Source organism: Leptonotus elevatus, chromosome 6 (genome assembly GCF_054856555.1).
Source record: "Leptonotus elevatus isolate MCC_2025b chromosome 6, RoL_Lele_1.0, whole genome shotgun sequence".
Taxonomy (NCBI): Eukaryota; Metazoa; Chordata; class Actinopteri; order Syngnathiformes; family Syngnathidae; genus Leptonotus; species Leptonotus elevatus.
The window spans coordinates 14,749,910-14,777,488 of record NC_141244.1 but is presented as its reverse complement, the minus strand read 5'-3'; the positions used below and the strand labels follow the sequence as shown (position 1 = coordinate 14,777,488).

The window sequence follows — 27,579 nt, the reverse complement described above, 5'->3', positions numbered from 1 at the left end:
AGAAACCATCAAAGAAACCCTCTTCGAAGAAGAGGAAAAACGATTCAGCGACGGACACGGACGACCTAACCACCACCACTACGGACGTTTCGGTCAGTGTGCTGGAGTCCATAAATAAAAAACTTGACGTCCTCGGCCTCATCCTCGAGGACGTCAAAGAATTAAAAGTAAGTATGGAATTTATCAGTCAGCAGGTAAGTGTCCTTAAACAGGAAAATGCCGAGTTACATTCTACACTCACGACTGTTTCAGCCGAGCTGGAAACTATGAAAAAAGAAAATAAAACGCTAAAAGAAACAGTTTTAGATGTACAATCCCGTAGTATGCGGGAGAATTTAATATTCTCAGGTATATCTGAGAATACCTCTGATAACCCAGAGGTTGAGATAAAAAAATTTATGACGAATTCATTAAAAATTCCTCAGGAGACGGTAAATAACATCTCTTTTGACCGGGTACATCGGCTTGGAGCCCGTAGAGGCAACAAACCCCGTCCTATTATTGCAAAGTTTGAGCATTTTAAACAGAAATTATTTGTTAAAAGTAAAGGACGGGAGCTTAAAGGGACCTCATTTGGAATGAATGATCAATTCCCGAGAGAGATCAATGAGCGGCGAAAGGTACTGTTTCCTATAATGAAACAAAATAGGCAGGAGGGTAAGCGGACTACGATAGCCGTTGATAAGTTATATATCGATGGCCAACTATTCCGGAACCCCAATTCCACTCCCTGGCTGTTCTAATTAGCATTGGTGGAACTAAACTTAGTTTGATTACTAGGTGTATACATATACTGTATATGTGGTTATAAAACCAAAAACATGAATACTTATTATGTTTAGGCTATATTATAAATATAATATTAATACACAACTATATCTAAAGTATATTTATAAAAAATAAAATAAAAAAAAATCTCGCTGGGGTTACTGGTGTATTGTTATGTTTAATCCCCTGTTAATTTCCCTCACTTTCACCGCCCTACTCGTTTTTGCACTGTTTTATTTACTTACACGTTACCTTACACGTTACCTTACACGTTACCTTACACGTTACCTTACACGTTACCTTACACGTTACCTTACACGTTACCTTACACGTTACCTTACACATTACCTTACATGTTGCCTTATACGTTACCTCATATTTTATACAAACTATATAAATCACCTAACCACTTTGATTCTATCCTATAACATGCCAGTGGTGGCAAATGGCCTATACAGATATATACATAGGACTGTGTTTATATTATTTGTATGCATAAATTAGTTCTGGTTTCCTGGAATGTTTGTGGCGCTCGCTCACAGGCAAAAAGAATAAAAACTTTAGACCATCTCTTAAAATTAAAAGCAGATATTTGCCTCCTACAAGAAACCCACCTACAAAAATCTGAAGAAAAATTACTTATTGATAAAAATTTTAGCCAAGCGTACTCTGCCCCTTATAACAGTAGACAAAGGGGAGTCTGTATACTCATACATAAGAATTTACTCTTTACTCTAAATAATACAATAACAGACCCAGAGGGCTGATACATTATTATTCAGGTGACTATATTTAATAAAATATATACATTCGGTAATTTATATGCCCCTAATAATGATGATCCGGCTTTTTTCCATGAATTTTTCTCTAAACTGTTTGAATTAGCAGCGAACTCTACTATTATTATTGGAGGAGACTTTAACACAACCTTAAATCCATTAATAGATCGTTCTAATAAAACAACATGTATAAGGCGATCACAATCCACAAAAGTAATAGGGGAATATATGGATGACTTTGGCCTCGTCGACAGCTGGAGACTTAAAAACCCAAATAAGAAGGAATTTACCTTCTTTTCCGCTGTGCACCGGTCCTTTTCAAGAATTGATTTTTTTCTTACAAATAATTCTATTGCTGATAAAACCGTTACAAAAATACATCCTATTATTATTAGCGACCATGCACCAGTCTCCCTTTCCCTACAAGTTGATTATACCTTTAAACCACCACCTACATGGCGTTTTAACATCTCACTACTAAACGACGCAGAATTTGACAAAATTATAAGAAAAGAATGGGCGGACTTTTTGGAAATAAATGACTCTCCAGACCTATCTCCAGCTCTTCTCTGGGAAACCGGGAAAGCAGTAATTAGAGGTAAAATTATATCATATTCATCTTATAAAAAGAAACAGGATCAAAAATTAGAAAAAGACTTGGAAGATAAAATTAAACAACTGACGGATGAGTACGCAATAAACCCAAATAACCAAATATGGACTGACTTACAAAATACAAAAATACAGTTAGACGATATGTTAACTAAAAAGACAGAGTTTATAATACAACAATTGAGATACAACAACTTTGAATATAATAACAAATCAGGTAAATTTCTTGCAAACCAACTTCAACGTAATCGGGAAAAATCGCTTATAACGGCTATTAAAGGTACAACTGGTGAATGTACACAATCACCAGAAGAAATTAATCAAATTTTTTATAATTATTATCACAACTTATACTCAGAAACTAATAAACCTAACCCAGAGCATATTGAGGCATTCCTCAGTAGCTTAAGTATACCTCAGGTAACTACTGAATATAAAGATATGTTAGATGCACCACTTACTATAAACGAGTTGTACAGTGCTCTAGATAGTATGCCAAATGGCAAAGCACCCGGCCCGGATGATTATCCGGCTATATTTCTAAAGCACTTCTGGTCAATGCTTGCTCCACTATTCTTAAGAGTAGTAACAGAAATTAAAACTAATGGTCACATACGCCCACACATGAATACAGCAGCAATTAAACTTTTATTAAAGCCAGAAAAAGACCCCACCCTTCCATCAAGTTACCGTCCGATTTCACTAATTAACACTGATATTAAAATTATCACTAAGGCTTTTACATCTAGATTAGAAACAGTAATCCCGACAATCATTCATAGCGACCAAACAGGCTTTATTAAAGAGCGTCACTCTACTAATAATATTAGAAGGCTCTTTAACCTTATTAGTATGTCACAGCGGCATGATAAAAAGGCAGTTATTATATCATTGGATGCAGAAAAAGCTTTTGATAAAGTTAACTGGTCCTTCCTCTTTGCTGTTTTAAATAAATTTGGCTTTGGGAAGTCATTTATTCACTGGGTGTCAGTATTATATGATTCTCCTAAAGCTACTGTTACTACTAATGGGATTATATCTAAGAGTTTTACTCTACAGAGAGGCACAAGACAGGGATGCCCACTGTCGCCTTTATTATTTGCAATATTTATTGAACCGCTTGCATTAGCCATACGCCAGGAAAGAATGATTCAAGGAATTCACTCTGGGGTAACAGAACATAAAATTAATCTATATGCCGATGATATTTTACTTTATTTAGAAAAGCCTGCTATTTCATTAGGGGAAGTATTTAACTTAATAACTAAATTCTCACAGTTATCAGACTATTCTATTAACTGGACAAAATCAACACTTCTACCTATTACAGAAAATTCATGGAACCCTGCAAGCCAGGACCCATACTACTCATTTCCTATAGGTAATTTAAAATACTTAGGCATAAAAATCTCACCTAAATTAACTGATTTAGTTCATTTAAATTTCACTCCACTTCTGGATAGCATTTATAGTGACTTGGAGCGCTGGAATAATCTTCCTATTTCTCTAATAGGACGAATAGCCACTATTAAAATGAAAGTTTTACCCAAAATAAACTATTTTTTCTCAATGATTCCATTTAAACCTACGGCTAACTGGTTCCAGTTGTTGGACTCAGCCGTTACAAAATTTTACTGGAAAAAAAAAAAAGCAAAGATTAGTCTATCTACTCTTCAGAAAAATAAATCCAAAGGAGGTCTAGAGGCACCAAATTTTATGCACTATTATATAGCCAACCAGCTACAATATATTATTTTATGGGCACAACCCAATAGAGATACTAACTGTTGGCTGGAACTAGAACAGAAGGATTGTAATAACCTCAGACTCCTAGATTTACTCTTTATTACAACATCGATTAAGCGCCATAACTGCTTTAAAAATCCAATGATTTCCGCCACCCTGACTGCCTGGTGGAAGGCACTAGAAATGACAAAAGCCAAAGTGGAGCCCAGCGGGCTTTCTCCCCTATGGCATAACCCCGACTTTCAAATTAACAACCAATCGTTTTATTTGAATGTGTGGGAGCAGAAAGGAATTACACATCTCCACCATCTCTTCTCAGATAATATGTTTATATCATATACATCCTTGCTCCAAAAATATAAAATAAAAAACGGAAACTTTTTACATTATTTGCAAGTTAAAAGTATGATAAAGAAACAAATTCCAACACTCCAGGGTACGCTCCAACCGCCTGTTTTAGCTAAAGATATTACCAAGCTTTCTCCGACAACAACAAAAAAACTCTCAAAAATATATAAGTTACTTTCATATACTGATAAAACGTCTTTACCCATCTCAAAATGGGAAACAGACTTGTCTATAGCTCCGGAATCTGTCTTTTGGATTCAAGTTTGTGAAAATGTTTTTAAAATGACAAAACACACAAATTTACAACTTATCCAATATAAAATTATTCACAGAACATACATTACTCAATATATGATGAAGAAAATGGGACTCTCAGACTCCGACATTTGTCTCCAGTGTTTACAAAACACTACAGACACTTATTTTCATGCTTTATGGTTATGTACTCCGGTTATGTGTTTCTGGACTAAAGTCTTAGAAAAACTTTCCGCTGTCTTGGACTGTAGGATACCGTTCTCTCCAAACTTGTGTTTGCTAGGTGACTTAACAACAATTGACTTACCACATAAACAATTTCAATCTATACTTGTAGCCCTTACTATCGCAAAAAAAACAATTCTTGTTAACTGGAAAAATAAACAAACTTTGAATATCGACCAATGGTCTAACCTCCTCATAAATCATATTTTAATGGAAAAAATATCTGCCTCAAATAAAAACCAAATGTCAAAATTTAAAGAAACATGGTCTACGTATATAGAATTTTTTAACCTAAACTTGGATTTTAATTCTGCCTGTTAGCGAGAGCCACAGCAGCGTTATAACTGGCATTGATGTTTCTGTATTAGGCAATTTGTAACTAATGGTTGTGTTTCCATAGTCAGGAACCCGGCTGCTGCCAGCGGGATCGAGCGGATTCACCTCCGATGGGCACCAGGGGTTGATATTCGGATTCACGGCATGCCAGTGGGTTAATTCTGTGGGTGCTGTCCCCCCTGGCGGGGAGTGGGCGGGTCTGCCCCTCTGTTGGCTGCTGGGTGGCGGCTGCGTCTTGGCCGTTCCCTGGGTCTCTTGGGGGGTGCTGCGTTGCGGGGCTTTCCCTGGTGTCGGGGGCGGCGCCGTTCCGGCGCGGTCCGTCGCTCTGGGCCCGGCGACGCGGTTCAGGGCCTGTGGGCCGCCGGGGTGCCCGGTGGTTCCCTCTCCCCTCCCCCTTCCTCCCCCTTGCTGCCTCTCCCTCCTCGCCTCTCCCCGCCCGTCCTCCGCCTCCCTGTCCCCTCTCCCTCGTCGCCCTTCCTCCTCCTCTCCCCCTCTCCTTGCGTCCCTGCCGCTGCCCCCTGCCCTTCTTGTCGTCCCCTTCCCTCCTCCCTTCCCCTTCCCCGGTACGCCTTCCTTCCCCTCCCCTGGGCCGGGGGCTCCATCCATGGCCCGGGTCTCGGTGCTATGGGGGCCGGCGGGGGTGGCTGGGGTTTGGTGTCGTGCCCGCCCCGCTCCGGTGGGCGTCCTGACACCTCGGGCGGGACCCAGTATCCGGGGGGCGAGCCCTATCGCCCCGCCGGACGGGTCCCATATGCCCGCCGGGGTCCTGGTGGGGTGGGTGGGGGCTTGGTGGGCCGGTGCGCCTCCTGCCCCCGCCCGGTTGGGGGGGGCCCCGCTGGTCACACCTCTTAACTCACTACACTAGGTTTGCACAATACACTTTTATAGACATATAGGGCACATAACACACTTTGGGGGGTGGGGTAGGGTGGAAACACCGTCTTCACCCTACAACTCCCCTCCAATTTTAATACACCACACAACTTGTGGGTGGGGGGGGGGGGCTTGTGGGGGTGCCATCGGTTGGGGGCCGCAGTATAGAGCAGTGCTGCGGTCCCCTGTCCGTGTCGCCACCCGCCCCCCCCCCGCCCTATCTATTTTTTTTAATGCACCACATACACTCAGCAACATGCTTGGGTGGCGGGTGGATCGGAGCGTGGGAATATCATTTCCATCGGCTCCGGTTCACCTGCTCCTAATTTTAATGCACCACACACACACACTTGTATATACACTGGGTGGGGTCACATTCACGGTTTAGGGGTAGAGTTCGCCAGTCCGCGAGCTGGCGGACTCAGTAACAGGGGTTAATTTTCACAAAGAACGCTGGGGTGACGACCGGGGCCTTCCCCCGCTGGGCCTGGGGTTCGGGGGTGTCGGCCGCCCTCCGGTGCCCCCATCTCCCCCTTCTGCCCCCGGTGTTCCGTCCTTCCACACGGCGGGGGGTGGGGTGGGCGCGGCTGCCCTCTCCGCTCCGCTGTCCGGCCCCTCTTCGGCGCCGGTGCCTGGGTGCGGGTGGTCCCCGGGGGCTGGGGGTCGGGGGTTGGGGGGCTGCCGGTTGGTCGGGGTGGGGTCGGGGGGGGGGGGCGGCTGTGTTGGGGGGGGGGGGGCAGTGGTGGGGGTTGCGGGGTGGGGGGGTGCTGGGGGTGGGGGGTGTCTGGGGGATTGGGGGTATGGGGGCGGCTGGGGCTGGGTTGGGGTGGGTGGCGGGGGTGGATGGGGGGCGGGGGGTTGTGGGGGGGACGGGGGTTGGGGGCCGGTGGGGTGCCTGGTGGGCCTGCAGTGCCCCGTCCTGCTGCGTTGGGCCGGGGGCGCGGGCCGTGTTGGGGCGGGGGGCGCTCCTGCTCCTGGGTTTGCTCTCCGGCCGGTGGCCCTGGTGGGGCCCGGGGGTCGTCCTTTGGCGCTGCCGCGGCCTGGGGGGCCCTGAGGTGTTGCGCTTGCTCTGTTCCGGCGGGGGTCGACGGCTCCCCTCTTTGGTGGAGATTTTCATGCATGCCAGATCCACCACACCAGCATCTACCGAAACTCAGACACAATCTGTTTCCTCCTCAGGTTATTGAATCGGTGGAGGCTGGTGTCTCGGATCTCACGCGGCTTCGTCTGTCCTTCCTTCCTTTTCTCGGTCTCTCCGTTGGTCTCTTGAGGCCTCCCTGATTTTATGTTTTTTGGATTTGTTGGGGTCTGGATGTTTCTTGGGCTGGGGAGGAGTTCTGGTGGGGGGTGTCTGGTCGGTGCTGGATTTCACCTTCCTTGGTTTTCTTCGGTCCCCTCGGGTCTCCTGGTGTTCGATTTAGGTGAACGGTATGAGATATTTTTTTTTCTAATAGGTTTTCTGGTGAGCTAACAAACACGCACGCACGCACGCACGCACGCACACACACATACTCACTCACACACACAAAAAAAAAAAATGTATGTATGTATGTATGTATATATGTATATATGTATGTATATATGTGTATATATATATATATATATATATTTAAAAAAAATAAAAAATAAAAAAAGAGCAATGATGATGACATTTCCGAATGAACAATACTGAGCTCTTAACTCTTTGACTGCCAGACGTTTTCAGAAAAGGGATGCCGCCAGTGCCAGCCGATTTAAGCATTTTGACTGATTTTCAAGGTCCACAGAAAATGTTCTGTTTGGACTATGGAAACACACGTACTACCAAATGAAAGATTGGACTTTCATCTTTCATCAGAAAAAAAGAGTTTGTTTCTACCTTATTCCGTTCTTTAGTAATCAACAATAGAAAATGGTTAGTTTGACCCAATTTCGCCTGTGTTGGACCAAAATACGGAGAAATCAAGCTTTTAGTGAAACGATATTATTTCATGCATTCTAGTGAATTTGACACTTCTTTTTGTCCATGAATGATGCCACAAACACCTAAATAGTGCTTTACTTCTATAAAACACTACCACCAAGAATGAAAAAGTGTTTTTTGATAGCAAAATACGTTTATTTACATTCAACAGTGTAACAATTTGACAACAATTTGGCAAACTATTTACAAATGTGTGCAACTGTGGTGCTATTTACAAATATGTGGATGTTTCAACGACAGTTTTTCTTTTTGTAACACTCTCCTGCGTGCAAAGAGACGCAACAGCATTTGCACAAGATTGCCTCTTCGCGTGCGCCACTTTCTTGCAGGCCGTTTTTTTCCGGGGAATAGCAAGTATATACTGCAGTGTGTCATCAAGTCTAATATCAGGATCATGCTACGGTTACGTTACGGTGGTGTTACGTCTCGCTTCCCCGTGTCCTTCAGTTGCTATACCGGGTGGTGGGAGATGTTCTGATCCATTTTATCCACTCCATTCATGGTGGCATCGTAGTCCAGAAACAGTGTCTTCTCCGTGATCAGACTGTACCCGCTCCTCCGATGAATATGCATTGGACTCGGGGTACTCTTCATTGTCCGATCGAATGTCCGCTTGTGCAGCTCCGCGTTTTCCGGCCTTAGCAGCGCTAGCCGCGCTTTGCCGGTGGGGCTTACTACGTGTTCATAACAGTCACGTTGGCGTAGAGCTCGGAGTCATCTTCATCATCATCATCAATCTGCATTGGTCGATGCCAACTCTCCATCGCCCGATCGAATGTCCGATTGTGTAGAAGTACCCGGCCGGCTATTGTGCGCGTTTTCCGGCCTTAGCAGCGCTAGCCGCGCTAGCCGCGCTTACCGGTGAGGCTTACTACGTGTTCATAACAGTCACGCCAAAGCTTCCAACTTTGGCGTAGAGCTCGTTGTCATCATCATCGTTGACATCAATGCGCTTTTTAGTATTGATTGATGCTTTCCGTCTTTGAAAAAAATGCTCAAGCGTGAGCTGCTTGTAACCGGTTGCTTGGTCTAGCCATTGTGGCTTGGATCAGCCATTGTCTCCTCAACACTCTAGCTCCGCCTCACGTCTTCTACTGACGCCCACGGTGGGCGGCCCATCCAACCTTGTGCAAAGAGAGTCATCGCTGCCCTCTAGGGGCCAAAACGAGTCTTTGACTAATCATATCTGCCTGATACTTTCAGCACAGCTGCCCAAGGCTTTCCTGCACCCGTTTTTGAAAAAAAAAAAAAAAAACATAGGGGACGTCTTTTAACGTCCTCGGCGCCCTTCCCTAGGTTTATGCTAAACGTTTTATAACGTTTATGGCAGTCAAAGAGTTAAGGAGAAAAAAAAAAATATATATATATATATATATATAACCTGCCACTCGGTTTTAGGTGTTCATCACTTAACCAGTAGAAGGCAGTCATGAACTAAATGTGCTCAGAAGAAGACAGGAACAGGAAGTTATTGACCTCATGTAGCTAACAGATTGCTCTACCCTTGTTTACTCATGGAATAATGTTGAATCATTGTCTGTAAGTGACTTTTAGGACACTATTACATGTGTAATGTAGTTATAATGAAGTATGGGTGAACCAAATGGTAGTGTTTGTTTACCTTAAGTACTAATTGCTACCACGCTAATGCTAATTGTGATTGCCAACCGTTTAGCATAGGCTAATTTTGTTTGTGTCTAATTATGTATATGTATAGACGATAATAAATTGTGAGTACTTATATCCATTCAATTTAACGTACGTCCAACATTAGTGGATTCCATTTTTAAAAAAACGGTGGGGGGGGGGCATTATAAATGGTGACAGCTTAACAAAAGTTGGGAAACACTGGTAAATGATTAAAACAAATAATAATGAGCAGCAATTGATCCAAAGTCATCTGAACAAAAGTAAGCAATTCGGAAAAACCTGTGTCAAAAGTGTCTCAATTTGTGAGAGAACAACCAATATGTGATTTACACAGAATTTGCTCAAGTGAACTTTTTTTCCCCCCGCAAAGTGACTTTTCCTTCGGATTTCATCTTCGTCTCTGACTCACACTGTGTGCTGCCAAATCCTGCTTACTGGATGTACGCCACATTGTGAGGCATGCACAGGTCTTGATGAGATTCTTAACTGTTTAATTGCCACAGTGGGAGCCTTCAAAAGACCATCTGTGGCCACAGAGAGGAACGAGGTGTGAGGACTGCAGTAGTAGCATGCAGCGAGAGTGTAAACTAAGCTGGTGTTTGTTTTTTTCCCATTAAAACAAGCCTAGGTTCATCGTGATTGTGAACTATAATGAGTGATAACACTAAGTCTTACAACACAAATCTTTCAGAGCAGTTCCCCCCAAAGCATTGTCGAGCACAGCTGATGAATGTGCATGAGCTGACAAGAACCCTCACATTCAGCCGTAGAGAGAGACACAATTATGACCCTGAGAGACCACATCCAAGGCTCAAGGGTCTGAATGAAGGTTCCACACGGCCCCCACGGGCTAGCAACACACTGAACTGGTAGTGCCTTTACTTCCTCACCTCAGGCAGAAAAAAAGCCACCAAGTGTAAGGAGACCATGTTTTTAATATTTATATATCAAATGCTTCAAAGGCTTTGAAAAGAGACGTGTGACCTAAAGCTCTCAACACTGACAGCCAAACAAGAGATCATGAAAGTGAGCGTCTCTCGCCGTCCCACTCGGCCTGCAAAATGTTTTAATAGCAGCCGTTGTTGCAGCATCCCTTCGGGATAACCAGGATGATCAACCATGACTTTTCTTCATCCTATTTATGTTTCATGGTGCTTTGAAGTACATTCTCCCCTTTAAAACCGTTAAATCTTCTTCTTCTTTTTTTTATTATTCCTCCTTCAGCAACCTTCTCTATTTGCAACTTCTTGTCAGAGGTGTCACTTACAGCAGGGATAGTTGAGCACCATGATGTCATCGATAGCAATGTAGCCTTGTCGCTCCGTGGAAACAGTAGCCTCAATCAGCACCTGCAAAACAGTCAAACATGAAGACAGGATGAGCGGGTTTTAATAACACCCGGGGCATCTTTTACATGGAGAAACGGCAATTTTCAATGGGCAATTGACAACTATCATTCTCCATTGCACCCTTTCCTTTTTGGCGGCAGGTGCATTAATTACAAAGAACCCCATTAAAACTTTTGTTGTACATCTGTTGACCCCAAACAAGCCAGAAAACAGAGATGGATAACTTTTACCCGAGTCCGCAGGGCCAAGGGAAATAATAGCTTTATCAGCAAGCGCACAATGTGGCGCATGAGTCATTTTACATCCTGAGCAAACGCTCGCTGTGAAGCCATAACAGCACATTGTGCGGCTGCACAGGGCCACAGGACGCAAGGGAGGACAAACGTCTTGTACTATCCTATGGAACAATAAGCTGCGTGAAACCCAATCAATATCAAATCACCATCACCTCAATAATAGTGCGAGTTATGAGACACGAGGGTGATCTTTGTTTTCAAGAGCCAAGGACAGTGTTCCATCCGCGTTTGATGGAAAGGCTGGCTTTGAGTTATTGTTTCTCATAATCCTTCTGACCAAATGATTACATTGTGGCTAGTATCATTGGCTTCTGACTTTTACTGTGGTCTCATACACACAACCGAACTATCCTCCATATGTGTGGGGTGCCTGCTAAAATAAGTCGTAAACCAAAGTCCAATCTGCTCAGGGATATACAGTCGCAAAGCCTTCAAATAAGACCAATGAAGTTTATTGTCGTGGGTACGTTGTCACGGGCTATAATCACACCAAATTCATTGGACAGAGCTTTTAAATTCATCCTCAACTTTGGAGAGAGAAGTTTCTACTGGAGTCAAAAAACTAAAAGTGAAATGGCAATGTTTTTGCGTTTCAGAAAATCAGGGAGTCACTATTCAACAGATCTATCGAAGGAAAAGCTCATGATCCAAAGCATAGTTCTGCCGACCTATAGCTGGTTATGCCTTGGCAGCGTCAACACTCCTCCAGTTCTAAACTTGAACTGTTAACCTGAAAATTTGCATTTGTCGGTATTTAAATACGGTCTGGTCTTTCACTTGTATAGCACCTTTCGACCTGCTAAGCTACTTAACTCATTCACTGAAGCAACCCCCTTCACTCCCGGCTGTTTTACTGGATTTTGACTTTTGCCAGGCCCACAGAATATTGTGTTCTATTGCTATAAAAACATGGAACCTACCAAAAGAAAGATTACAGTCTCTTTTTTCATCAGGAAAAAAAATATATAAATATAGATCTGTTTCCGTTTTGCAGCAATAAGCATTAGAGTGCAGTATAGCCAAGTTTCAACATTAGTCACAAATCTGTTGAAAACCCTGGGGAAAAGAGCTTTTTTGCAACATGATTGGTCGCTGAGCACCTGTCGGCAGCAAGTGGCAATGTATTTTTAAAGGTATTAATTGTACATGAAAAATAAGGACGTTATCAAATTGATTCTAGACAAAATATGAACTTTTTATTGCTTATTGAAAATGGCTATCAAATTTTGAACATGTCATACAATTTTTTTATTCAGGAGCGACATACAGTCTGATAAACGCATTACAGCAGTGAATGGAAGAATCATGCTTTAAAAACTTTAACTAGCTGTTGAAAACCATGCCATTAGGAAAGATAGTTATTGAACAAACACAGTGTGCAATTGTTTCAATGAGCAACCTCCAAATTGCTATTTAAAGCCACGTTGCCAGTGGAATGCTCCATATGCTTGCATTTTAATCCAATGGCTTGTTATTTGACTCTCTAATAAGAGAAATGCAGGGATCACGGACTAATTAAGCAAAAAGTTATGAATGACTTATCTGAATAACATTTTGGAACACATTATATTGGCTCGTAATGTTGACATTAAGAGAAGAGGCTTTCAAGATTCTTCTTTCTACTTCACCCAACATTGCCGTAGATACTACTCACTAAATATTATAGACGAAAGGTCACGTGCCAAAGTCAATCTGCTCAGGCAGAAAATGCCAGAGGGTAGAAGACAGTGTAGCAACTACAGCGGTGTGTTTGCAGAAGGGTCTTTCGGTAGCCACGGGCTCAGCACGGACAGGGAAACATTTGCAGACAAAGCTGATGTGTTTTAATCATTTACAAAGTTTTTCACTGAAGGAGTCATAAGTTACTATGATGGGATGCCATCATGTAAAAAAAAACAAAAAACATTACGTATCACTGACCAAGAATTCAATGATTTTTAAAACATTTCATCAACATGATTGTACTTCGTCAAATAGCAGCCACGCTCCTAATTGCCGTCGTGTCTCTATTAGTCGCCAGGTCCACTTGAACAAATAAATCCTCTCCCCAACGAGATGCCCTCTTCCTTTCAGGAAACAAATGGTGCCAGTTTGTAGCTGTAATTACCTTTCTTATCATCACACTACCAAACGTCAGTACAATTTGGTATGCTATAACTTCCTCAACTCAATATATTTTATAAAACACTTTTAAAAAAACGAAGTGCTGATAACACAGATAAAAATCTAACAAACGACAGAAGTCAAAAACAATAAAACACCAAAGCAAAGGCAGAAACTCATATTGAGCTGAAAGCCAATGAATAAAAATGGGGTTGAAGACAAGCTTAAAAATGAACAGTGAGAGTGCATCTCTAAAAGTGTCTCAAATAAATAAATGTCTGGTACTTACTAAAGTTCAGTAAATAAACATTATTGGCCATTATTGGAAGAAATAAAGCATTTTTCTTCCTGATAAGAGGGGGCAGTTGTCTTTCTTTTTGAGTAGGGAGAACATTAGATTCTATACACCTCATATTTCTTCCTTTGATAGATGACACACAGCAAAATTGGCAGTGTTAATTCAACACCTACTGAGTTAAATTTAACACCTAAGAAGTGTCGATATTGGTCCACACTAAATAAAGTTAAAACGACACTTTTCAAAGTGTTATTTATTTTACACTGTGATGGGGTTAAAACAACTCTTATGGTAGTTGAAATGTAATACTAGCCAACACTGGTCAGTGTTGATATTACACTAGTGTGTGGTGATTACTCTTCGCCGTTCGTCGACAGGTGCGAAGGCGGAGATTAGTTACATCTCTGCAGAGTTCATCTAACACTCGTGATCAACTCTGTAATATAACACCAATTAACTCTGAAAATGTTGCAAAATTACACTTCAGGAGTTAAAACCAAAAATTGTAATCTGAAATTTTAACACTCCAATTTTTTTCTGTGCAGGGGATGATTGTGGCCTCACCATTCATTTCTCTCCCTGTATACCCATGTTAGCAAAAGCTTTGAAGAAAATGGCCAGTTAGGGACTCCACATATTTTACAGAGGTAATTTTGATACCTCAAGGCACGCTAAATGGTCCTATATTCTCTCTTTCTCTCAACATTACTTCAAAATAAAACATCACTCATTTAAAATTTGTTGCAACTCCAGAGACACCAGGCAGCTTCAAAAACCTGCTTGCAGTTCATCAGCACCTACTCTCCTGATATGACCTTCCTTTATATGCCTTTATCTGAACAAGTATGTTTGCGCTCTGAAATTGAAGTACTATCAACAAGTGAGGGGCAAAAGTGTAAAGCGCAGTGTAAATGTAAATCATAGAAAGAGAGAAACGTTTAACAGTGGGGGGGGGGGGGGGGAGCCTGTCTGGTTGGAAGACTTGCAGGAGGGCTGGATAACATCTTAAATATTTGATAGGAAGATTCTCCTGGTAGTTGAAAGGCTGAAAAAGAGGGAAAGCGGTGCATGCTATCCCGGATACATCTTCTGGTCAAACTTTTCAAGGTGATCTTTATATTTCCCCAGAATAATCCACTGAAAGCAATAATACATAGTGAGAAGGAGAAGTTTGTAAAGCTCCAGACTACAAATACTTTGTAGAAGGAGAGACGTATAATTAACATATAGTACAATATTCAGTGGTGCTGAACTGATTGTTGGTTAATCAGCTCTTTAAATACATTCTATTTTAAATATGACCATGTTTTTTTATGCTAGAGCAAACAGAAGGCTTTGATGCGCCCTCCGAACTGAAGAGAACGCTTGAAGCAACAGTAGTTATTACAAAAACGGCCAGCAAGAGACAGCAGAGTATAAGAGATCAACCAGGACATTTTTGCAAAAAGCTGTTTTCCCCACTCTTTCAAACAGATTTGTGAATAATGATGAAACTTGGCTATATTCTAATGCTAATTGCTGCAAAACGGAAACAGATAGAAATATATGTATATTATATATTGTATATAATACATGCTTTTATAGCAATAGAAAACAATATTCAAAATCAGTCAAAATCCAGTAAAACAGCTGGGAGTGAAGGGGATTGCTTCAGTGAAAATGGCTGGGAGTGAATGCGTTAATGGAGAAAGATGATTTGAGATACAAGTGTCATGAAATAAATTAAACTCATAAGTCTAGGCAACACAAAAATTAACGAGAGGGTATAGCTCTTGCTGACACAAATACAAAATGATTGCAATGAAGACTGCAAGAACTTAAAAAGTTAAGCAAGCTGCAGTGAACGTGCTATGGAGCCAGTTTAATGAATTGTCATGAAAACAGTGTCGCCCCTAGACCAGGGATTGCTTGTTATCCTTTGAGAGGCCACTGAAATTTGTAGAAAAACTATGATGCATTGTACAATATTGACGTAATAAATAGTTTGGGGCTTTTATAACACTTGCTCTGGGGTTTTATTTTATTTTAGCTTCGCATGGAAGTCCAGATCAAATGCTCACTTGGGTCTTGTATGGCCCCTGCCCTAAAGCAATCCAGCTATCATCAAATGGGTATTGATTTAGTACGTATAATAGCTGTCATTTCCAGTGGTGTAAGACCGCTGTTTTTGACCAAAGTCATTTTGACTTATGGAGCTCGGGGAGTGGGAGCGGTGCCTTGCTAAAGAGCACCTTGACAGTAGTCAGGAAGTAGACAACCATCTTCCTATCAGTTGTCATTTTAACTTGAACGATGACCCTGAAAGCCAAAGTGGTTACCTCCTACCGAGCTACATGACGGGGACCAAACATTAGGCACAGCTTTCAGTAAAAATCTGCAAAGTTCTCCTACAGTTCTAAATAAAACCACAATATTTAGCATTGTTATATTTGTAATGGCACAATAATGTGAGCATGTGAAATAAATTGTGAAAACCTCCATGACACTTGAGAGCGTGCCAAACCCACTGATAGAGGTGCGATGACAACAACATCTGGCCTTTTACAAAGTTTTGACTGCTGAAGAAAAGAAGGGTTTCAAGCTACAATCATTCTAAAACTTTGAAGACAAAGGCCAGACTACTAGCGCATGAAATATAAATAATATTTCATGGCGTGCACATTTAACCGGTTGAGCTGCATTATTCAAAGACGGTAGTGTTTGCCCAGTCTTAAGAGGCTTACACTACTCCTCATATTAATCATCCTCTTCTCAATTGGCAGCCACGGAACAATTCTGACTCACTAGAAGCCATGAGTGGGATAGTATAAGAGATGAGGTAATAACAATAAGAGAAAAACAACTGACGACACAAAGCCAAACTTTCCTCAGCACTAGAAATTAACGATGCAACGAATCATCATTGATCTGTCGTCGGTTCGGATCAGTCCCCACGGTTCGGATCACACCTGATCCGCGGATTGGTGGGGAACATAAAAAAACAACAAAAAAATAAAGTGCGCATTCACAGTCGATGCCATTCTAACATGTCAATAAAGCTGAAACATACTCAACGTAATGCTAAACCCAACTTCAAAATAAAGTTGACCAAATACAGTAACACATTGACGGCAATGCAAATAGCTTTAGTACACTTTTACTTTGAAGTTTGCCTACGTCGTGGCGTGATGGCTTGCTTGACTTCCCTTTTAGACGTTTCTTTGATTGACATTGTAGTTGCGACCAACATCAACACTATCCCGAACTCATGTTCAACCGCTAATTTAGGACGCTAAGAAACCGCTAATTAATTACGCCGTCATTGTATGATACGGCAGAAGTCTCCGACGTAAGTGGCGAGCCGTTAGCATGAGTGTCTGGCTGCCGGCTGGTAAGTAAGTTTGACAACTGGTACCTGACTTACTTTAATTATTTTTCAATATTCTGGACCAAGGCTACTTTGTAATTCAATGTGCCTTAAATTGCACGTTGAGGTCCTTTTCATGATTAAAAAAAATTATATATATATATATATATATAAATATAGAACTTGATGGGAAAAGGCATTTTACAAAATAAATAAAGACGTAGTACTATTTCTCTCCTTTTTTCTGATCCGAAAAACGATTTGATCCGTGACTCAAATCTGTGATCCGATCCAAACCATGACTTTTGTGATCCGTTGCACCACTACTAGAAATGCATTCAGAACTGATTTGATACTGTACGATGGAAGAAAAAAAAAACATTTTGCAAAGGAGTGATCACCTCTCAAGCTCTGTATCCACTGAAGCGATCTTCAACAAGACACTGAACACTGTTCAAATCACTCACTGTCAAATTTTCAACGTAAGAGCAACAGCTATTAAAATCTTTAATGGAGGAATTGCAAAGATGGGGTGATTCACACTGCTGATGCCATCTAAAGATAAATGGAGTGGTGCATGGATAATTAGTATTGTTAAAATAATAGGCAGCGCCATTTCTCTGACAACTTATTAGCCAGTTTATGAAGCTCAGGAAGTCTATCTGTTGGAGTCACTGCAGAACAGTTTTGCAAACATTTTATACTCACAGAAATGTATAATTAATTGACTGTGAGTTTCCTTATTGTCATCATGGAAACATAGTCAAACACACATACAGTGATATGCATCTCACGGCCATTTTTGACCTATCACAGTCGTGAAAACCACGATCAAATCTGATCAGAATCATGCGGGTCCATTTTGAAGTGAATATGCATGTTTTATCAGTCTCAAAATGTCAGCCCCACAAAATGCAAACGATCCGTCCAAGGCTCCAATTGATAATACTTTAGAAATGAAATATTGATCTGATCCTACGACCGAATCAGATTTTGTCTATTCTCCAATGTTAGGCAGGAAAGGCTCCAGCTCCCTCTGCCTCGGAACGGGATAAGCTGTTAAAATAATAGAAGGATGAATGAATATTGATCTGATCCTCTTTCATGCTGGCACAGCAGCGAACGTAAACAAAAACATCAATAGCGTCTGATTGGCCTGATATATTGCTTGTCTAATTTGCAAACAGTAGTTTGGGTATTCTTCATGAAACATAATAACATTTCTGAAATGGACTAAACCTTTTAAAACACACCTCATGACACTGTGAGTCTACAGCTAAGACACTATGTCCTTTTGAATTAAACGTTACACTACTTAGAATTTCTTGAAAATCACAGTGCTCCTGTCCATCGGCGCCACTTTTTACCTCATTGTCAGGCTATAGGATGGGAAGGAGTCACTCTAAATCCTGCCCCTGTTTGAACAAGGAAGTACTATTTACGAAGTGAAGGTCAGTTCTTGCGGGGTTGAACACAATTCAATTAAGTTACAGCCGCTGACAGTTCATGATAAAAATGCACACTACTCAACTTAATTGCTTTTTGACAGTTCCACTGAGTTTGCAGAAAAATTCAATTGAATCAAAAGATGGATATACCTTAAAAGCACCTGACAAACCATCTGCAAACCAACGAGAAAATCTGTTACACGCGTTCAATGCCAGTCGGTAAATCAATACTGTAAATAGGCTATAAAGCATGATGTGCATTATTGTAGCTGCCTGTAATTAGGCCTGACAGGGTAAAATCACAGTTGGGTACACATGAGTATAAATAATCCACTGAAATAACTGTTGGACCAATACCTTTTTTTTTACGTGCTATGTGTTTATTGGAAGGAGATGGCCTTAAGTACAAATACATCCAAACATATACTGTACTATAAATGAAATGTACTATTTTAATTTTCACCAACAATTATGAATAATACAAGTTTTGCCAACTTGTATTCTAAGCGCTAACTAGCATTGGCTCAAAATTATATACTATAAAAATAACATCTTCAAATACTGTGAACTAACTGGGGGAAAAAATGCTAAATCTGCTATATGCTAAATCCGCTAAACTAACTAACTAACTAACTAACTAACTAACTGGTTCGTTGATGAGATGTTAATTTTAACGCAAACTAGCAAAAAAAAATAATCTTTTTGGCTAATGTCTTCAGAGGATAGTTTTTAAAAACGTTTAATGACGTATACTAAAACCCAAATGAATGCCGCCAAAAACGTTAATTGACGTTTACTATCTTTCTTCTTCTTTTTTTCCCTCGTCAAATCCCAAAGCACCCATGGCCAGCAGATGGCAGCATTGCATTTCTTTTCAATGGGCTCCCGTAGTGTGACATTACAATAAAGCATGATGAATCGGATGAAATTGAACGTTTTCAAAGATGACGTGAATTATCAAAGTCCTTGTCACATTAAATCTAATTCACACAGCGTCACTAAACAAAAAAATATTAGTGTCAAAGTCACTGTTGTGCAGAAAATTTTGTTTTCTCCTTATCTTTTCAATTTTTGCTCAATGTCACTCAAATTATTTATTTTCAAATGGTGATTACTAAGGAACAGAATAAGGTAGAAACATACTTTTTTTTCTGATGAAAGAATGGAACACGATCAACATGTATATGTAGTCAGAGCACACAATATTCTGTTTGCCTTGAAAGATGAGTTAAAATGCTCAAAATCGTCTGTCACTGTCTGGGTTGTTTTTTGGATAACGTGTGGCAGTAAAAAAGTTAAATATCATATTATACAAATATGATATACGTAAATACGAACAAAGACTAAACATTGGATATTGTCATCATTGGTAGCGTTTGACGACATTTTGTATTAAACAAAAGACGTTAAATATGTTGCTAAATATGGGAGTTGGTTGTGCATACACCCGATTAACTAATGATAATAACAGGATTTTACTGACACCTGAAATATCTATACTTAGAACACTATTGTAGTATTTGTACTTCATTCTGTCCCACAACTGTCCATAGATGGCAACACTTGCAAACACCAAATCTTGACCTGATCATCTAAATATGAATTGGAGAATGTGACAAAACAACACACGTAAACTTAAGTATTAGATCAATGAGGTGGAAAAAAAGCAAAAGAACATCATCGCCGCCATCTTTACCTGATATTCATTTGGCCAGAAGGTGCTGACTGCCAGCTCCATCTGATGCCACTGCTTTCCGTGAGACCCGGACGTGTTCCACACCGGGTTGCCCAGCGGACCGCCGTTGACTCGCACGTACGCCTTCAGGGCTCCTGGACTGTGGCCATCGCGGCTGTACAGGAAGTAGCTGAACTGGACACAGTGTGTGTCGTTCTCGCTCAGATTCTGCAGCAGCAGCTGAGCACAATGGCCTGCTGCATGCTGGGAGGAGTTGACCAACATATATGATCCTAAAATGAGAAGTGAAAGAAAATATTAGCCCGGGAACACCATTGTGTACACTTTCATGAATTATGACGGCAAAACTATGAGGACCGTTTGCCCAAGTAAAATGTCCCTGAGGTTGATTCAGAATTCAACCAAAATATTCTGCAAAAATATACTTATATGGGTAGCTAACTGTGAGTCAGATATGCCCCTGGAGTATGGACACAACACACACACACACACACACACAAATATGCACTGAAACTAACTACATTGTATTTTAAAAGTACGTACATCATTAGACAAAGCCAACATGCTACTACTGGCTAGCTAACTGATTGGCTACTCTTCATAATTGAGACTCCTATTTAATTTAATTTAATTTTTATTTTTTTGGAGAAAGCTCAATATTGTTCATTCGGTAATTTTACGACATGTGATCATCATTGCTCTCTTTCTCTTTTTATTTATTTTTTAATTTTTATTTTGTATGTGCGTGAGTATGTGTGCGTGCGTGTGAGTATGTACTCATTAATTCACCTAAAACCTATTAAAAATCCCATACCGTTCACCTAAACCGAATATTTCAGAGTCCAGCTAGAGTCGTGAGGTTGTCAGGAGACCCAAGGAAGGATCAAAGAAAAGAAAGGAAAGTGAAATCTAGCACCGATAGACTCCTATTTTTTGTGTATGCTTGTGTGACCAACCTAATTCCTCCCAAGAGCTCGAGAACGTCACATGATCATACTTAGAAAACAGGTCAGCTGTGATTGGTCGTTACTGAGCCCTTAGGCACTGTGATGCCATTTTCAGTTGAGAGCAAGCAAAATGGCCGCCACCTGTGATGGATAATAATGGGTGGATTTTGCTGCTTAATTCATATTCCACAAACGCAATATGAATCAGAATACTGTGTTTAGACTAGTGGGGGCACATAGAACATAATGTAAAGAAAATTTTCATATTTTCTTTCTTTACTAGATATTTGCATAGTACCGGATACAAATCTTCAGACTACATGTTACAAACTCTAATATCATAGCAACATCTAATAATTTATACTCTCATATTAATAATTTGTGCTGACTTTCTAGTAATTTCTGCCCTTCATTGAAATATTCATGGTTACAACTATTATGTTATGTTAATGTGTCCTCAAATACTTAATATCGAGAACCTCATTAGCGACTTCACATCATCCAAATAAGCCTCACACCACATGAGATGAATCTACAGAGTCTGTCGTCTCTCAAAACTCAAAGCTTTTCAAACTGATTTGTAGATAACTGCTGGGAGCTTGTACGCGATGCTGCAGAGATTTGTGTTGAGCAGACACTCACAAAGGATTAAATCTGCTTTTAACCATTTTTAGCTGTTCAAACCCACATGATCAAAAAAATAAAAAAATAAATGGAAGTTGGTCTCAATCAAATCACAGTCATGCGTGTAGGCGTTTGATAACGGGGGAAAAGTACCCTGCTGAATAAAAAGACATAATGGTTGCTTTTAGCTGAGAAAGTCATTTGTGTCAACTGTAGAAGGAACACGTCTGATGGTAAAAAAAAAAGAAGAAAAAAAACAACGACAAGAGAAAGCCCAACGGTTGCCTAATCAGGAAAACATAACCCCCATCGCCCTTTCCTAGCATCTGTCCTGCCTTCAGTTTCTGTCCGTTAACATGATTAGCACAACAATGCTTGGAGACCTTCCTGTGTACTCGCATAATCAAGCCTGTCGTCATTGTACTCCGAGGCCTCTCTGTTCTCGGTCTCTCAACGTCCTCGGAGACCGCGCAGTCGAGCGCTGGCGCCAGGTGGCCCGAAGACCGTTATTTTCTCCTCAGATGTAATAGCAAGTGAATGCTGATGAACACAGCAAAAAGTAATTAAGACACAATTTTCACCCCAAAAAAACGACAGAACCAAAAGTTTTTCAATTGTTGAATATTCATACAGAAGTGGTAAGGCAGAATTTACCACCAACTTTTTTGCAGTTTTTACGTTTTTCTTTCAACAGTGATTAACTTATTATATGTATTAATTTTGTACTAGGGGTGTCAAAATTAGTGTGTTAATTTTGAGTTCATTTAAAGTTCCTTTAATGCCACAATTATTTTTTTTTACGCGTGATTAATGACTTACTTGGAAAGTATGTACTGGGGGAATTCAAGTTCCAATGCAGTAGACACGTCCACGTCAAAATTTAGCAGTAATAAACTGAATAATAATACATATATTTGTGGACACGGGTCAAGTTGTATTTTACAATTTTTAAAATGTTCAAAATTTCACAAGTTACTTCATGATCAAAATGAGATAGCTCTTAACTCATTTGCTCCTTATAAAACGTTCTATTTTAAATATTACCATGGTCCCCAAAACGTATTTATATGGGGTTTTTTTTACGTTTTTTTATGCTACTACAGAAGCCTTAGATTCTGCCTCTGACCTGAAGAGGTCGCTTAAAGCAATGGTAGTTATTACAAAAAAAACAGGCAGGTGGCAGCAGAGTATAAGAGATCAACCAGGGCAATGTTGCAACAAGCTCTTTTCCCCAGTGTTTTCAACTGGAATGTGAATAATGATGAAACTTGCCTATATTCTAATGCTAATTGCTGCAAAACGGAAACAGATACAAATATACCTTTTTTCCTGATGAAAGAAGAGACTCTAATCTTTCTTCTGGTAGGTTCCATGTTTTTATAGCAATAGAACACAATCAGTGCTCTAAAAAATCAGTCAAAATCCAGTAAAACAGCCGGGAGCGAAAGGGATTGCTTCAGTGAAAATGGCTGGGATGAGAATGAGTTAATATGAAAAAACGTCTTACAAATGCAAGTATGCCATCTAGTGGCAAAAAAATGACCAACACAAATCAATGTCAGACTTATTTTGTACAGTACAGTATATCTTTTTAAATTTAACTCAATTTTATGATTATGAAATTACTGTATCAATGACTAAAAGATGCAGCCATATTTCTATTAGTTTAACATTTTTCCACTTTTATGTTAACAAGAATATGGAAACAAAAATAAAATATTACTAAATATTTTATTGTACATTTGGAACAGATATCAAATTTGCCATTAATCGTGAGTGAACTATTGAAGTCATGCGATTAATCGCAATTAAACATTTTAATCGCCTGACACCCCTAATTTGTACCTTAGATGTTCCACTATAAACACTCAATCTTATGCTTGAAGATTTACTTGTGTTTTAAGTGCACAAGACAAACATCTACTTGAATGTTTTGCGCAACTGGATTGGGATTCACAACCCCCATCAGCCCCAAACTGTAAAGAAACTCAAAAAGGGGACAAGTAGGGATGGTCGTTATCTTGAGGCTACAGTACTTATTTTACCGCAAAGCCCAATTGCCCTGCAGCCCACTGTCAACAGCCACTGATTTGTGTCTTGTCCAGGGCTGGGGATCACTGCACTCTCATATTGCTCTGTTTAATTAGATCTTTCACAATCCTGTCTCCTATCGTGCATCCTGCAGGCTCACCAGGGACTCATAAAATCATAGCAAGGGCTGAAGTGGTAAAGCTGCACTGTCCTCACTGCTGGTTGGGCCCTATATATGCCTTTTTTCATAATATATAGCATAGAGACGTTATTAAGACCTGTGCAGTTATCTATAAAACCATGCATGAGCCGGCCACTAACAGATTCAATGTGAATGTGGAGTCATGCGGCATTTTAATGAGGTTCGCTATAAGATGGCATGTGATGTATGAAATGTCCATGAATTAAACATTATGACAAATTAAAGAAGCCTGGGGTATATTTTGTGCTATAATCATGATACAGCGTAAGACTCATCCAGTATTGACAATCCATTAGGTATAATTTTAGTTCATGCAACTTGGCAATTACCCAAGGTCTTGTCTCACTGTGGAACCGATTATGTTTGTATACAGAGGAGCAATAGAGTCACACGGAAAAGAAAAAGACAGCCTTTGCTGGATTTAAATTGTTGAACTTCTTAAGAGTTACCTCTTTATTCTCAATTCAACTCTTCATTAACTTGCTACGCCTGGAAGTCATATGATGAATAAAACAAATATAAATACATACAAGTAGGTTAAGTTTTGCATACCATACAACTTTTTAATCAATATTTTTGGTAGAAAATCTGTTCATAATGCTCCATTAGTTTATGTATGACTAACTAAAGCGATGTCTTTTATTTTTCTTACTAAACTAGCCACCCTTTCAGCTGATTGCAATTTTTTCAGTTTGCGTATCTGTCAGCATTTGACAAGCTATGAAATGCACTACATTTCTGAAGGTCTTACATGAAGACAACAGATGAAAGACCTTTCGGCTATGGAGGCTATTTTAGCAAACTGCCTCACTCACGGTGGGAAATGGGAATTTAAAACATGACGTCCAAAGAAATTTTTCCGCACAATGCCTGACTCTCCCTGCCAAAGTACAATGTGTGATTGCAGAACACTGGCACCACAGAAATAGAAAAAATAAATAATGCTTTAAAAATGAAACACAGGTGACGTGAAATGATCGGAAAAAAACTTCAAGAGCAGCGTCAAGTCAAAGGTTAGTTGTTTTTAAAGTATTTTTTACTGTAATTTGTTCAAGTAGCGTAATAATTTAATGATCACAAATATACACCAGTGCGCTGTAGAAACCTAGCTAACCACCATGTCTATGTGGCGGCCATGTTGGCAGGGGTGATTTTCCCATCAAAGGCAACCGATTTTTTTAAAGTTTACTTTTTGTTGCAATGCTTCGATACTCCTCGTCCACATTTAGTGATAACGATGCTTAGTTGCCGCCACAGAGGCGAGGAGTAGTTACTTATGCTGCATCCGAGGAAAGAGGGATAGCCGGACTTTTCCGACTTCCAACCAGGTAGCGTGTACGGGAATGCCCCTTGAACTCAGAAATCCCACTTGCGAAGTCGTGGGAAAAAAAGGACCCCGACTTCACTGACAGACTTCAATGTGACATCACTCTACAATGGCGACCCCCATGAAAACACATACCGTGAATGGTAAAACACCATTTACTCTAGTATAAAACTAGATAGCTTTCTTCGTTCAGAAATATTCAACATAACTTCACGTAACACAACGTACGTGACAGTATGCCGCTATCTCCCTGCATGAAACGGTGAACTACTGAACTGTATGGAATACTTATGAAATAAGATAAATACATAACTGAAGCAAAATTGTTTGCTGGAGGTCAAAATGTGTTTTGAGGACCAAAACAAAAAACTATTTATTACTATCCGCCTTTTTGGTTGTTTACTTTCACCTCAAACACTTTCAGGTCAAAACTGGGAAAAAACAATCTGGGATAAATCCGACTTCCAACCTTCCTCGAATGGAGCATTAGTTGAAAGTTTAGCCATGCGAGCTAGCAAGCGCAGCTCATAGCTTGTCCCTCAGTGCGGCGCGTAATAGTGCCCCAGTTCGCGAGCAGCAGCTCGGAGCTGATTGGTAGCCTGCCGCGTCTGATTGGTTAACTTAAAGGGAGAAGAGGGAGACAGTCTTCACATGCGAAATAGTTGATCAAACAGATTCTAGGAGAATCAGGCGCGCTGCAAGATACCAAAGCTTTGGTGATCATATGATCGCTTTGTCTGGAATCGATAAAAGACGATAAATGGTAAGCCCGAGCGTACGTACAACCACACGCAGGCATTCATGGCATGACTGAGCAAAGCGTAGAGAATTCAGAGTTGCATTCCATCAATTGATGCCGCTGTCAAGGGCAAACTAACGTCCGTAACAAGATTAGGAATGATTAAGCACATCATAATTCATACAGAGTTCTGCTGCACTACGACCGAGTCACAGGCTGGAGGATGACAAAGCTACATTTGGACACATTAAAACGGGGAAAGAAAAAGGAAGGAAGAACATCATGGTAAACTACTATTTTCCCTGTAATAAAACTTGTGGTGGACTAAAGCTTTGTCCCTGTGACATCCAAGGCCACGCAGTTATCTCAAATACAGACTTTAATGGGATTTACGGCTGTGTTTGACTTCAAGGGGTGTCCTCGATGATGCTTGCGGTGCCATTACTGTTATATTGAGCTACGGTCCGCTCTCGGCACATCTTCTGCCTAATATTATATTCTGAGAAGGTCATGTAGATTTTTGGACTCAATTTTCACGGGTTGACTGCAGTTCCCTAAACTCTGTGTTTATTCACTGCCACCCGCAATATCCTCCAGCACATATCTAGTAAATAAGTTTTCAGGGGAAAAAAGGGGGGAATGAGTGGCGCAGCGTCCGTTGGCCTGAGAGCAATATTAGAGTTGTTAGAAGAGCAGCCCAGGGATGGAAAATTGCCTCATTATGTTGTGAAACTGTCACAGAGCATTAAAAGTTTTCATGAGACGAGCCAGCCATCAACAACATCAATGCCTCATCATAAGACTTTAATGCGTGTAAATAGCTACGTTATTCTTTCAACTACTTTAGTGTTCTAGCTTGTCTAATTTCATGCATAATTCCGGGCAGGTCTGAAGTCGTGTAATAAACATTTATAGAGAGGGTGTGCGTCCCCTTCCAGGGAACATCTTTGATAGGGACAAAACAATAATACGAAATTATACCACCATAATTGACTTTTCATAATGAGACACAATGTCGGTGTTCTTACTGTGCACATCTGCTTCCTTCAACGTGCGGTACGCCATGGCGACCATCTTCAAGTGCTTACATGGGTTGCTTAATTCATTCGCTTCCGGCCATTTTCACTGAAGCAACCCCCTTCGCTCCCGGCTGTTTTACTGGATTTTGACAGATTTTGCAAGGCCCACAGAAGGTTGGGTTCTATTGCTATAAAAACATGGAAGCTATCCAAAAGAAATATTAGAGAATATTTCATCAGGGAAAAAAAAGTAAATTTCTATCTGTTTCCGTTTTGCAGCAATTAGCATTAGAATATAGCTAAGTTTCATCATTATTCACAAATCTGTTTAAAACAATGGGAGGGGAAAGCCGTGACATGTGAAAGCCTTAAAACTGCACGAGCGTTCCACAAACAGATTAAAGCAAGTGTGTATATGTTAATGTTGGGACCTAAATCAATAGGTTTCTTTCTTCCCAGCTAACTTTTAGACAGCCAGACTCGTGTCAAGACATGTGTTCAGGGAAGTGAGAAATCTAAGAAAAAAAGCCAGTCTACTCTTTGAAACAATTACAGCTTACACTGTTCCGGGAGGGAAATTCTACAAGTTGTTGGATTGG

At 40.5% G+C, this 27,579-nt stretch overlaps 1 protein-coding gene across 3 annotated transcripts in view; it reads right to left on the bottom strand.

Moving 5' to 3' along the window:
- The window catches only part of LOC147172201 (receptor-type tyrosine-protein phosphatase U), a 213,029-nt gene that overhangs the window by 87,873 nt on the left and 97,577 nt on the right, over positions 1-27,579 (bottom strand). For all 3 annotated transcript variants that reach the window (XM_086077670.1, XM_086077671.1, XM_086077672.1), the window contains exons 3-4: positions 20,092-20,363; positions 10,823-10,904 (exon numbers count right to left, since the gene is read on the bottom strand). In XM_086077670.1, coding sequence (XP_085933796.1) covers positions 10,823-10,904; positions 20,092-20,363 — 354 coding nt within the window. The remainder of the gene's footprint in view (positions 1-10,822; positions 10,905-20,091; positions 20,364-27,579) is intronic.